Genomic DNA, 13,264 nt, shown 5'->3' with positions numbered 1-13,264 from the left:
CTTAATGTCCACCCTCTACTCTCCCCACTAGTCTGCGAGCTCCCGGAGGGCTGGGACCCCCTCCCAGGACCCCAGCCCAGCTCAGCACCTAGCACAATCAATACTGAACTCTGCTGAAGGAATGCACAACTGAATGGCCAAATGAATGAATGAAAAACTGAAGAGCTGAGTCCTAGGAGGTCCATGAGCTCAGTCAATCTGGAGAATGTTAAGAAGCTTCTAGTGCTGTCAAATGGCAAGTTGGAAAATAGGGTATGTGGTCAAGACCTCAGCAATTTCTCAGGTGTGGCTTGGGCTTGCCTCGCTGCTAAGACATGGTTCCCTCCTCTCTGGACGGGGGACAGCTGTTCCTTCTCTGCCTCCTTTACAGGGCTGCTTCGAGGACAAACAAGATGGCCAGAATAGGTGCCCTGGGACCTGCCAGTCATGTGGTGCTGACTGGCAATGTGATACACCATGTCCATACGAAGTTACTCACTTTCAACAAATACTCAGTGAGCACCTAGTACATGCCACGTCCGTGGCTAGGTGCTCTTGCACTCGCTGTCTCGCTGGGGCCTCGCTGCTTCCCCCAAGCTACGTTAAGTCATCTGGTTTAAAAGTGGGTCAGCACAGGTGAAATAATTTGCATGAGGTTGCACAGCTGCTAAGAATCGCCACTGGGACCACGCTCCACATGGCAGACCTTACACTGGTGTCTCCCCGCCGTGAGGAGAATGCACAGAGTCGGGGGAGAAGGCCTGTAGCTGGGCTGCGGCAGAGCCGGTGGTATTCAGTGCATTCCTCCTGCTCCCTTCCACGTCCTTGTCCCGGGCACTCTGTGACCATGTGATTACTTGTGGCTGGTCAAAGTGAGTGGCAGCCACCGTGTCCACTTCTGGGCTGGCCTGGGCACAATTCTTTGGTCTCTCTCCCCTGTGGCTGCGGCCGCCTCATACAGCAAAGTGCATGGACGGTGGGGTCTCTGTCAGCCTGGGCCTCTGAATCAACTGAGGCACAGAAACAAATCCCTACTGCGTGGAATCTGAGGGAAAACTATGTTAGCCAGAGAGATTTCAGAGCTGTTTGCTTCCACAGAAAACCTAGCCCTTTCTGACTAAAACAGGGAGAACTGGGAAGGCTGCATGGAGGAGACAGCCCGGAAATGAAGGCTGGGAGGAAATGAGGGATCCGAGGTTGAGAGAATGGAAAACCACGGTGACTGGTTCCAATGTCTGGCAAAGGCCTTGCACCATACCTGGCTTTGACAATGTTTGTTGATACGGAGGAACTGGATTACTGTGCCTCCACCCACAGCCTAGGCAAATACCCAGGATGCCATGGCCCTGGCTGGAAACAAAACATCCTGCTCCTGGTCACTAAGGGAAGGCCAGGACAAGGATTCATGTGCTGTCTACCCTTCTAGACAAGAGGGCAGCTTCCTCCGAGTCTCTGAGCAAATGCCCTGAGCACAAAATAGCCGACAGAGAGAGGCTGTCACAAAGGTCGTTAGCTTCCGTCAAAGGGCCCAACAGACCTTACCTGTGAGGTCATTTGATTCACTCACTCACTTAAAACTGTGCGTGAAGCCCCTATTAAGTGCTGAACACTGGGATAGGTGGTGACTATGACAGACAAGGTACCTGCCCCCCGCCCTGCCATGAGACTTACATGCTTACAGAGAGCGCAAGGAAAAAAAAAAAAAACCATACGCAAAGTGAATTAGCTACATAAGATAAAACCATTACAAACTATGATAGGAGCTAAGAAGGAAACACACACAGGAGCTCATACATGAGAAACACCATAGGCTTGCAGGACCCCTTTTATGAGGCCTGGTAACAATCCCTACTTCAAAGCCAAAATGGTGACACTCAGAGTGATCTTCCTCCAGGAACTGCACCAGGTTCACCTCCCCGGAGCTCAGCGTTGACACCCCTCAGCCCCTGACATCAGAAGGGTATCTCCCTCAGCCTGATGCCCCCAGACCCTCAATGCGTGCTGTGGTCACTCCCCTCAACATGTCCCTCCCTCGAGGTGGGATGGGAGTCCTGCCCTCTCCCCAAAGTCCTCTGCCCCTCACATCTCTCCTCACACCTGTCTCCAGCCTGTCTCCAGCCTGGATGCCCCTCCTGCTCGTCAACCCAGCCCTTCTCAAGGTCACATATGGTAGATGTTCACCCACCCCCATCAGCTGGAATATCTTGAATGTCTGCTGACATGAATAGGACACAGATCAGTGACTGACCAGTGGCTAGCACGGTCTAAGAGGGAGGGAGGAGACTTCAAGTGATGCCTTGTCTCTAAGGTGGCGGGTACTCAGGTCCTCTCCAAGCCTCAGTTTTGCCATCTGTGAACCCTTCCCTACCCAAGGCCCCTGAGGCTAAGGTCCCCTGCCCAGTACAGATGACCAATCACCATGAAACCCCAACAGTGCCCACGTGCTATGTTTGAGGCTGCTCTGGGTGCCTCTTTAATACAGCCATCCCACGAGGAAGGCATTCCCAACTCCATGTTACTGATAGGGACAGTGCAGGGTAGAGAAGACAAGTGACCCATCTGTGGTCATACAGCAAAAAAGAAGTCCCTGCTGGAGCCAAGGACCATTCTGTTCCAAGGGCTGGCCTGGCTGAGGAAGGAAATCTGACTTCATTCCAAGAGCACAGGGAAGGTTGTGAAAGAAAGCACCCCCACTGGGGAGGCAGGTTAGGATGATGGTTAAGAGCGTGGCATTTAGAATATGACAGATTGAGGTTTGAATCAACAGTATCATTCACCAGCTAGGTGACCTGAGGCAGAATAATCACCTCCCCTCTTGCCCCCCACCCCGGTGAAATGGGGGTAATGATGTTGCCACCACAGGGGGCAGGGGCAATAACACATACAGGCCGGCTTTTGTCCTTCCCCCCACCCCATGTGTGAAGACAAGAGGCAGGGCTGCCTGCCCACATCCACACCCAGAGGGTATCCCCAACCATGAAATTTGCATTGCCCACCCACATTTTCCAATTTCCTTCCTCTTCCTCCTGCCTTCCCACAACTTCCTTACCTTGCTCACCAGCCTGAACAGTAAGCCCAGAGTCAGCCCCCAGCCTCACCCTCAGATGTGCCCATGGTAGTCTTGGGTCCCCGAGATGAGCTGGAGGAGGTGGGGCGGAGGGAGCACACCTGCCATCCCAGCAGCCCTCCCACCTGCTGGCTCACCTGCAGGATGGAGGTGCGCTGCTCGTTCTTGTGCACCTTGGACGCCAGCCGGTTGAACTCGAGGGCCATGCGCCCCAGGTGGGTGAAGAGCTGGCTGTGATCCGGCTCCTCGGCACACACGCTCAGGGTGGTCTCTAGGCGCTGCAGGTGCAGCATCAGGTTGGTGTCTTCGTGGGGCAGGGGGCCCAACTCCTGGCGGGAGGTAAGGGACATGGACCACTCTTCAGTAGGGGCTGAGGAGGCACTGCTGACCATTCTCCCTCTGCTTCCCCCCCATTCCTCATGACTCAGTTTCCCCTCTGATCCCAGCTCAGCCCAGGGAAATTCTCTAGTTACGCAGGTTCCCTGTCTGGGGCTGACTCACGGGGCAGGACCTGGGGCTCCCAGGCCACAGGCTGGCTTACCAGCAGCAGAACCCTCCTCCCACTCCGGGCCTCACTGAGTGCCTGTGGGTAATGCACTTGTCCACCGGGTCTCAGAACCCTCACCTAAGTGCACACATACCCCTTCCCTTCTACCTCACCAGGTTCTCCTGAGAGTGAACTGACTTATGAAAGTGGCAAGTCCAGGAAAGGGGTGTCACTTCTTTGGCTCGGGGACTCCTGACCAGGAAGCCATGTAGAGACTAAAACTGTCTGACTCCTATGAGTGTATGTGTGTCTTCTGGGGAATGGTCCAAGCATTCATCAACTTCTCAGAGGACCCAAGAGTCAAAACAGGTTAAGAACCACTGCTCTAGATAGTTCAAAGAACCCTGATCTAGTAGAGGTTATTAAAAAATGAAGCATACTGTGGGCAAGACAGTCCAATCTCAATCAGCCTCCCTCTCTCTCCCTTAAGCCACCTCTCTTCTGTCTAGAACATTCTTAGCAAAGACAGTGCCTTAGTTACACCAACACCATGCCCAGAATCCTTACTGGCACCTGACAGCTCACTGCAGAGAGCCTGACTCCCCTGCTGGATATCTGAATCCCCACCTTCCCCTGCCTAAGCCTCCACGCACCAGGCCCTGTGCCTCCTCTGGCTTCAGTCCTGCAGTGTCCTCCCTGCTCATCCTTCCCAGCCTTGCCGACACATCAGCTCCTCTAGCAGCCTCCCCTAAACGTTTATGGGAGTCACAGATGTCAAAGTTATGGGGAGCCTCAGGGCTCAGGCTGGGAATCCATGGGATGGGGAGAAGGAACTTGCCCAAAGTTGCCCCGCAAGTCAGTAGCAGAGCCAGAACTGAACATAGGCTTCCTGGCTCTCAATCCAGTGCTCTGCCACACCGAGTTCCCATGTCTCTGGGCTCTGCAGTGCTGGAAGTGCCCCACTGCCAAACGTGGCATCCAGTGAATGCCTATGTAATGTTGTTAGCACCTTGTTCTAATAGGAGATAATGCTTCCTCTTCAATCCTGCATGAATTCCCCCACTGCCTCTTCCCACAAAGGATGTGAGGTGGCGAATGCTGCTCTAATTAAGGCTCACGAACTGTTTCATCCCTCCGGTGCCTCCAACTAGTTTGTAAGCTCCCAGGCAGTCTGGTCTTTGCTTTGCACAAACTAGGTACATGGTGGGGCTAAGGAGGAACTTATTAATAAGACAAAAGTACTGGTCCAAGGTCAGAGAGTTAAATACTCTCTGAGCATCGGGGTCTTACCTTGTGAGCCTCTCAGAGCCTTTGGGCATAGGGCAAGACAGGGGGCACAAGTTCCCAGGAGACAAAATACAGAGCCTTTCTACTACTCAGACCTGCCTGATCCGCCGAGGAGCCACTCATCACTGAAGGCATGCTACTATGAGCTGGATGACCACTCGATGGGGACCTTGCACTGGGGAATGACAGATACAACATGAACTAAAGGGCAACATCTGTCCCCTGGGCCTTGGCGAGACGAGGAAACGGACATCAAGGTGAAGAGTTAGACCACTTACTGTCTTATAACCACCGCCAAAAAAATCTCAAAGTGGAGAGGGAGGGCAAAGGAAGAAAGGACAGGACTTTAAAACTTTCAAAGAATGCTCCAGACCTTTTGCAATGGTTCTCCAAGAAATCTGCCATTTTAAGAGAGAGCAGAGGAAGACACAGGTGGAATAAAGGCAGCAATTGGGGTGAGACAGAGAAAGAGTATGCACGCCCCAGAGCTAGAGGACTCGTGTGTGTGTGTGTGTGTGTGTGTGTGTGCGCGCGCGCGTGCGCACGCGCACCTGTATGCACTGAGGGGGAGCCTGGGAGGAGCAGAGGACCTGCACAAAAGTATAAATCCCCTGCCTTATGCTTCTCTGACCCCTTCTACTCCACTCAGGCTAGGGCCCACAGGCCCCAGAGCTGAGTCATAGTGTGTAGAGGTGCCTGGCACAAGGCAGAGACCAGCAGGGCTGGCAATGTGACCAGGCTTTCTCAATGGCTGGGTGCCTGTATGGCCCAAGTCGGGAAGTCACCAGCCAGGAATTTGCATATGTGAGCGAGAAGCACCTCTTGCTCTGGCCCCCTTGTGTATATCCCCCAAGTGCCTCCAGGGAGCCCAAGGGATCTCAGTGGATCCTGTGCCTCTCAGCTAGGGTTGGGTGACTGAAACAGAGAGATGTGGGACGTGCTGGGGACCTGCCGTCCACTCACCATTGTGTTTCTGGCATGGCCACCACTCGCCGGTGGAGAATTCTGCTCCTCAGTGGGGACCACTTCAAATTCAGACGAGGTACCCTGTGCAGAAAGGGAGTTAGCGACTGCCTGAGCAAAAAGACACCTCACCCCTCCACTGGGGCCTTGAGACCGAGAACAGCAATGCATCTGGGCAGCCCCTCCGTGCAGAGGCTGAGCTCACGGGGAGGTTCCACGTGACTTCATGTGAGACCACAGAGAAGGATTCTCAGCAGGTCTGCCCACACCCCACTGTGCGATCTGAGGTCACTTTCCCCTGAGGCCAGTTTCCTCATCTGTAAAACACGGATGTGGCACTAGTGACCTTGAACAGCTAGCACTTTACAATGGCACTTTCTTTTGAAGGCCAGGCACTTTTTCTCAAAGCAACCCATAGATGTATTGGAGGGTTAACCCTCTGGACAGAAGAGGAGATGGAGAGTGTATCGTTAGTTAATGCAAAAGCAGGGACTGAACCCAAGGACTGCGAATCCAACATTCCTGCTGTGGCACCAGAGTTGTCTTCCAGGCCCAGCTGTCTCTAGCGGGTCACCCAGAGAACACAGATGGCATTTAGTATGGCTACCACCAAGGCGGTCCTGTGTGGGCCTTGCCAACCCAGTCCCAGAGATCCCAAAGGAGTGGACCAATCTGCAGGAAGTCCCAAGGATACATCAACAAATTTGGAGAGACTTTTACAGGATTCGCCCGAATCCTTGGGCCAAGGACTTTGGGACTTCTTGCACCTCAGCCACACCAAGTAGAATTTATTGGTTGTGCAAAGAGTGGAGAGGCTGATAGTTCCTCTCAATCAGGAACTGACCCTGGGATTGCTCCAAAGCCTAGTCCCGCCTTCCCTCATCCCAGGGACAGGCAGATGGGTGGAAGGACCTCTGCCCTTAGCTTCGGCTGAGCCTCACAGCCTCTAAGAGCCCAGCTCTGGATCTCAGCCCTGCTCTAGAAAGTCTCCCTTTCACCTCCATTTCCTCAGAAACACTCTTCTCTCTCTGGACCTCATTTGTGGCATGAAAACACTAATCAATATGACCACTTGGCTCCCTTCCAGGCCTGGGGATACCAAGAAAAATTTCTCATGGCAAATCTGGAGAAGATACTTTCTGGGCCCCCTTGGAGAATCTGAGTTCCATGTCACATCCATCTGTCTTTCCTGGCACTTTGCCCAGTCAACACATGCTTGGCATGATGCAACTCAGTATATGAGAGGAACGCTCTGTGCATACTGGGGTCTTCCTGATAAGTTCTAACTAGGACCTTCAGTTGAAAAGGGGGAAATCAAGGCCCCAGAGAGGCAGAGAACAACCTGCCCAATATCACCTAGTCAGTCAGAACCCAAGTTCCTTGACTTCAACCGTCTCTTATCTGTTCTTGTATCTGTCAATGAGCCTTTGAGGTCCGGACAACTTTCAGCCGTGACTCCAAATGTAACTTACACTGGATGGAGGTTTTGGGCCTGGCTCTGGCTTGCTGTTGGGGTGCACGGGGTCAGCAGGGGGTCCTGGGGCCTCAGCATTCTTCTCTAGAGAAATGAGAACACATGGATTAGCAGCAAGAAAAGGGGGAAAGCCCAGACACCATGTCCTCGAGGACAGCCCTAGCCAAAGATTCTATATGAGTCTGGGGAAACAAAGAGGTGGTCCGGCCAGGGCCAGGTAGCCTGGGAAAAACACCGGAATGATGGGGACAGAACCTGGGCACAGAAACTATCTTCTTTGGACTTGCTGAGAAAATCCCAAGGTGGCCATTTGCTCCTCGCTACCCTGGACCTGCGTCGATGATAACAAGGGTGACACTTTACAATTAAAGTATTTTTATATTTGGTCATCTCAAACAATTCTCATGGCAGCTCTCTATCTCCATTTTAAAGGAAGGGGACTGAGGCATGGAAAGGTCACCAGATGGCCCACAGTCATGCAGCCAGCAACTGCACATCTCACTCAGGGCGTGGGCCTGGCTCCAAGCTGGGACTCAGAAATCACTGCTGAACAGGCAAGCAGAGGCTAGAAATGCCCAATGACAGCAGCACAGTGGACTCTGCGATCATCACTCTCCTCCCTCTGTCCACTCAGCAAATGTAACCATGGCCAATGGAAGGCTAGCCTACTGGCAAAGACTGTAGGTGGGCAGCAGCACAGAACACTAATGTCCCCAGTGTGGGGACCTCTCCTTCCCTTGCCCCAGACCTTGCCCTGTACTTGGAGACATGCCAAGGAACGCGTGGTGGCCACACAAAGGACCGCAACCTTTCCTCGCAGTTGACGTGCTCCTTTAATAGGCAGTGTGAGTACCTTACATCTGAAGTACACCAGAGCAAGCTACCAGGAAATGCAGATTCTTCCATGGGCTGTAGCTTCCCCAGTGGTAAATGGAAAAAGTGGGGCCAGACCAGAGAGCTTTCAATTCGTGTGCCAACTCTGAGTGGCCCAAAGTAGCTGCCTGGAACGCTAGGCCTGGCACACAGTAGCTGCTCATTAAGTATCTGCTGACTAAATATGCTGATAGAGATCCTGAGGCCACATCTCAGGTGCTGTGGGTTGTTGTGATCCATCACTCATGTCTGCCATGGCCTCAGGAGTGCTGAGTCACCAGCTGTTTTTGCACAGAATTATTCTGAAGTCCCTTCCAAGTCTGACCTTCTGAGGGATGCTGTAGACAAAACATGACTAGGAGGATGGCCTGGGGCCTAAGGACAAATGGAGGAGCAGTGGGTGTCTGAATGAAAAAGGAGACAACTGGTAAGGGTCTAGGGACTTAGGAGTCTGTTAAAAGGCAGAAGACAACCCAGGCCCCCTTGTACCTGTGAGCTCAGCCAGGTGGCCAAAGGAGGCCAAAGAGGGAGATGGCGGTGGGAGCAGCTCATTGTCCTTGACCAGCTCCTCTGCCTTCTGCCGCAGCCTGGATGCTTCCATCTGGGACTCCTCCAAAAGCTCCCCTGGGGAGATGATGGGGACAGGAGAAGCAAAGGAGTTACTCAGCTCAGTGCACCGGCTCTCCGGGCCCCATGCCCCTGAACCTGCTCCTGCATGGCTTCTGATGCTACAGGTCCAGGGAGGCTGCATTCCCACCATCGCCTTGTGGGCCTAATGTGACCCACCTCATTCCAGCCCCCAGGAATAAATGGGCCAGGTAAAGAAGGGGCCTCACAATCAGGGAAAACGAGGCAGAGGGGAATCTAAAACAAACTCCTGACCTCCTGGCACCGTCCTTCTGCCCCACCCCAGCCATTCCTGGCCAAGGGCTGCCCGAAGGAAGGAGGCCCTTGATAATACCCCCACCCCTCTGGGCCTCAGTTTGCCTTCTCCTACAAGTGGAGAATGGGAAACTCCACTCCCCCTCCCCTAATCTGCCATTCCAAGCAGAGGTCTGCTAAGCAAGGATATAGTATTTAGAAAATCGGGGACCTGGGCTCACCCACAAAGCCCAAGCCCAGAGAAGATGGCAGCAAAGCAAAGGAAGAGTTTTAGGGGTGTGGAGGAAAGAGAGTCCTCTGGACAAGGTACCGATGAATCCTTCGCATGACTGGTTCAGTCATGTGAAGGTACGCGAACTTGCTCCAGGCAACGGGGACAGCTTGAGCAAAAGCCAGGAGGGGAGAAATCCAGGGACCTATTCCCGCTTTGCTTCAAGCCAAGCTCAGCTCCCTGCTCCAACACTTGGGGACCATGCCCTTGTCGCCCCTGGTGATGCCAGCTCTCGTTTCTGCACTTCTGGAAGATGAGACCATTCTGCTTCCATGTCCCCAAATTGGGCATTCCAGCTCCTCCCCCACCCCCATGCCTCCTTCTAGGTCCCTCAGGTATTCTGAGTACTGTCATCATGGATCTGGGGTGCAGGGGAATCAGGGCTGGGGATGCTGCCATCATGCTACAGAAGTGTACAAGGACACAGCTGTGGGACAGGAGCCAACGCGGGACCAGGAGGGACAGAGGGATGACTTGGGTGGAGGCACATGCCAGCTGGCATTGTAGGCTGCAGGGAGGAGGCGTGCAGGGAGAGCGCAGGGTCTGTTTTACCTAACATCTTTATCCCTTGCATTTTTTCCTTCAGCCGGGAATTCTCCTCCACTAGGCGCTCAAAAGCTGCGGAAGCCTCTCCCGGAGGCACGCCGCCCCCAGGGTCGTAGATCCGGTATGGTCCTCTCCCTTCCATGAGGCTGGCACCACCCCTGCCGTGGTGCCCACTTGGCTGTAAGGACAACAGCAGTATATCAGGGGGCGGGCCAGGCCACTGAGGCATCCTAGGCAATCGGTGCCGCCAGAAGGCAATCACCATAGCCCAGAAGAGAACATAGCACTTGAGGCTGGTCTGGCCACAGTACAGCCAAGCAGGATGGTCACCTCCTTTGATCTGGACACTGAGTCTCTATTAAGAGACAAGTAAGAGTGGCATCAGTTCCTTTGGGCAGCCTCACTGCACTGCTGGTACATTTGGAATCGTAATCCAATGTGGAGTCCAAGAGAGAGCAATGGACTTGGGAGTCAAAAAGCCTGAGTTCATGTCCCATCGGTGGGGTCCAGAAGGACAGGGACCCTGCATCATGGCAGCCCCAGGGCCCAGTTCAGTATAGCGATCAGGTGAATGCCCAGTGAACACTCAATGACTGAACAAACAGTGGAGCCATTAACTCACTGTGGGATTGTGGGTAGTCCCCATTCCTTTCTGAGGGGAAATGAGAGTCTTACACTAAATCAGTGATCTTTACAGTAAAACGAATGGGCCCTCAGGAATAAGCAAGTCAACCCAATCCAAAGTTTCATTCATATGTACACTATCTTTTCTAAAAGAAAGAAGAAGAAGAAACCCTGACTAATATTTAATACACTAAATTGACACCATCAGTCTCTTCCTTCAGTCTCATATTATGCATGGTCTGTCCCTTACAGTTCTAATGTACAGATAAATTTTCCATCAAACTTCTATCTACTTGTGCGACAAGGATTTTGTGTCAATCTGTTCATCAGCTTCACTTCATTTTAAACCTCCCTGCAAAGTGACTTCAGAATCCTAGTTCTATAAGTTAGCAAAGAAACTTCTTCCTTCCATTCATTCATTCATTCATTCACTCAGCAGTTATTAACTAAGCATCTACTCTGTGCTAGGTACCAGTCTGGGTGCTGGGAAATTATCAGCAAATAAAACAGACAAAAAAAAAAAACAAACCCTCCTTCAGAGAGCTTACATTCTGGTGGTCAAAATAGATAGACAGCTAGATGATAGGCAGATAAACATGGTATTAGGGGTGATTAAAACATCAATGGACAGGGCACCTGGGTGGCTCAGTTGGTTAAGTGTCCAACTTCGGCTCAGGTCATGATCTCACGGTTTGTGAATTCCAGCCCTGCGTTGGGCTCTGTGCTGACAGCCTAGAGCCTGGAGCCTCCTTCAGATTTGGTGTCTCCCCCCTCTCTGCCTTTCCCATGCTCATGCTCTGTCTCTCTCTCTCAATAATAAATATAAATGTTAAAAAAAATTTTTTTTAATCTATGGACAGGGGTGCCTGGGTGGCTCAGTCAGTTAAGAGTCCAACTTCAGCTAAGGTCATGATCTCACGGTTTGTGAGTTTGAGCCCCACGGTGGGCTCTGTGCTGACAGCTCAGAGCCTGGAGCCTGCTTTGGATTCTGTCTCCCACTCTTTCTGCCCCTCCCTTGCTCATGCTCTGTCTCTCCCTCTCTCAAAAATAAATAAACATTAAAAAACATTTTTTTAAACAAAAAACATCCATGGACAACAGTTAGGCAGGGGTGTATGAGGTAGGGACCTTACTCTTAAGTGGAGTTGTCAGGAAAGGCCTCACAGAGGAGGAGGCATTTTAGCAAAGACCTGAAGGAGGTGAGGGAACTAGCCACACGGGTATCTGAGGGAAGAGTATTCTGGGCCGAGAGAATAGTTAAGTGCAAAGGGCCAGAGCCTGATAAACGGATGCAGCTTCCAGCCCTGCAAAGGGCTTGCTACCAAGAAAGAGCTCCAAAGGGCTGGCTCCACTGGCAACCTCAGAAGGACTTGGGGCCCCAAAACCTCCTTCTCAAGATCATCACCCCCCCAGGGCAGGAATCCTCAAAGGCCCTTTGAGCACCCACAAAGGGCTCACTGAAAGAAAGAGTGAGCAAGAGCTAATAACGACAGCCCCATTCATTACTCATCTACTCGCCAAGCACTGCATGTACCGCTGAGGGTACACTATCTCAGGCAAGCTCTGCAACAACCCTAAGATAACCAGCTATATTATCCTCACTGCGTAAGGGAGGCTCTGGCAGCCAGGATTACAGGGCCAGGCCAGGCCAGCACGTAAGAGTCAAGATGCAAACCCAGCCCTGCTGAGGAAAATGAGTTAACCCCTGCTACACCAGCTCCACTCTCCCATTTAAGACTGAGGCCCAAGGGGCTGACAGCGAGTTCCAGCCTGTGGGGTAACACCTGCCTGGCTATCAGGTGCCCTCTGAGCTATTTCCCCTGCCTTGCAGCACAGGAAGGAACAAGCATGTTGACCAGAGGGTCCATATCGCCACAGAATGACATGGGCCAGAAAGAAAGAATTCTGGCGAGTGGGACCCCTCCCCCAAAGACTGACAAACAGAAGATGAACATGTATTTCGAGAGGCACCCACGCCCTGCTGGGCCCCACAGACGCAAAGGACAGCTGCCCACACACCCAACACTACAGTCATCACAGAGTTTAGGGGGGACTTGTTTTCATCGTGAAAGGTCAGAGTTACATGGCAGAGCATTAAAACACCCAAGTGCTCACCGAGCTAAGAGACAAGGTGGGGAAGGCACTTAGCACAGTGACTGGCGTCTAGCAAGGTGCTCAAAAATGTTGGTAGACGCGGTGGGGGAGTCCCTCCTCTGTGCTCCCCACTCTCCTCGTGTGCCTCTCCAGCAAAACACGTACCATCCAGTATGCAACTTATGTGACTGGTGAAAGCATTTGTGCATTTGACTGAAGACTTCCTGGAGGCAGGAGCGTGCTCAAATTATCTGTCACCAGCACAGGTCTGGCACGTGAAGGTGTGTGTGACTGAGAGTTGAAGGGAGCTCACAAATGGGAGGACCGAAGGCTTGGGACAGGCCTGTAGCCACTTTTGGTGATAAGCGGCCCCATGTGTCCTGGGTCCCACTCACCACTCTAGGCTCACCCTAAACGGAACTTACAGCTGACATTCTGTGATGATTTGGGTATGATTTTTCACTCTGCATCTGGCTTGTCCAGTAGACCAGAAGCTCTGTAAGAGTAGGGGTCAAGTCCACCTTGTCTACCAGCGTACCTTCAGAGTGGTCCACAATAAAGCCTCGGTAAGTGTCTCATCAGAGCCGAGAGAGCTGTGACCTGCCTCTGCCTCCTGAGACGCCAACCGAAAACATCCCGAGAGCCTGGCTGTGCCCCACCACTGGCCAGCGGTACTCTGATGGCCATACACTTCTGAGACCAGGGCCGGCACAGCCG

At 52.6% G+C, this 13,264-nt stretch overlaps 1 protein-coding gene across 11 annotated transcripts in view; it reads right to left on the bottom strand.

The window, feature by feature from the left end:
* The window catches only part of TNIP1 (TNFAIP3 interacting protein 1), a 51,706-nt gene that overhangs the window by 19,882 nt on the left and 18,560 nt on the right, over positions 1-13,264 (bottom strand). For 9 of the 11 annotated variants that reach the window (XM_029943010.1, XM_029943016.1, XM_029943017.1 and 6 more), the window contains exons 2-6: positions 9,836-10,007; positions 8,620-8,754; positions 7,256-7,341; positions 5,784-5,867; positions 3,184-3,375 (exon numbers count right to left, since the gene is read on the bottom strand). In XM_029943010.1, the coding sequence (XP_029798870.1) occupies positions 3,184-3,375; positions 5,784-5,867; positions 7,256-7,341; positions 8,620-8,754; positions 9,836-9,971 (633 nt within the window). In that variant the 5' untranslated portion in view covers positions 9,972-10,007. The remainder of the gene's footprint in view (positions 1-3,183; positions 3,376-5,783; positions 5,868-7,255; positions 7,342-8,619; positions 8,755-9,835; positions 10,008-13,264) is intronic. The other 2 variants (XM_029943019.1, XM_029943018.1) reach the window with 1 other exon arrangement.

Source organism: Suricata suricatta, chromosome 6 (assembly GCF_006229205.1).
Source record: "Suricata suricatta isolate VVHF042 chromosome 6, meerkat_22Aug2017_6uvM2_HiC, whole genome shotgun sequence".
Classification (NCBI taxonomy): Eukaryota; Metazoa; Chordata; class Mammalia; order Carnivora; family Herpestidae; genus Suricata; species Suricata suricatta.
This window is presented reverse-complemented; position numbering and strand designations above follow the sequence as displayed.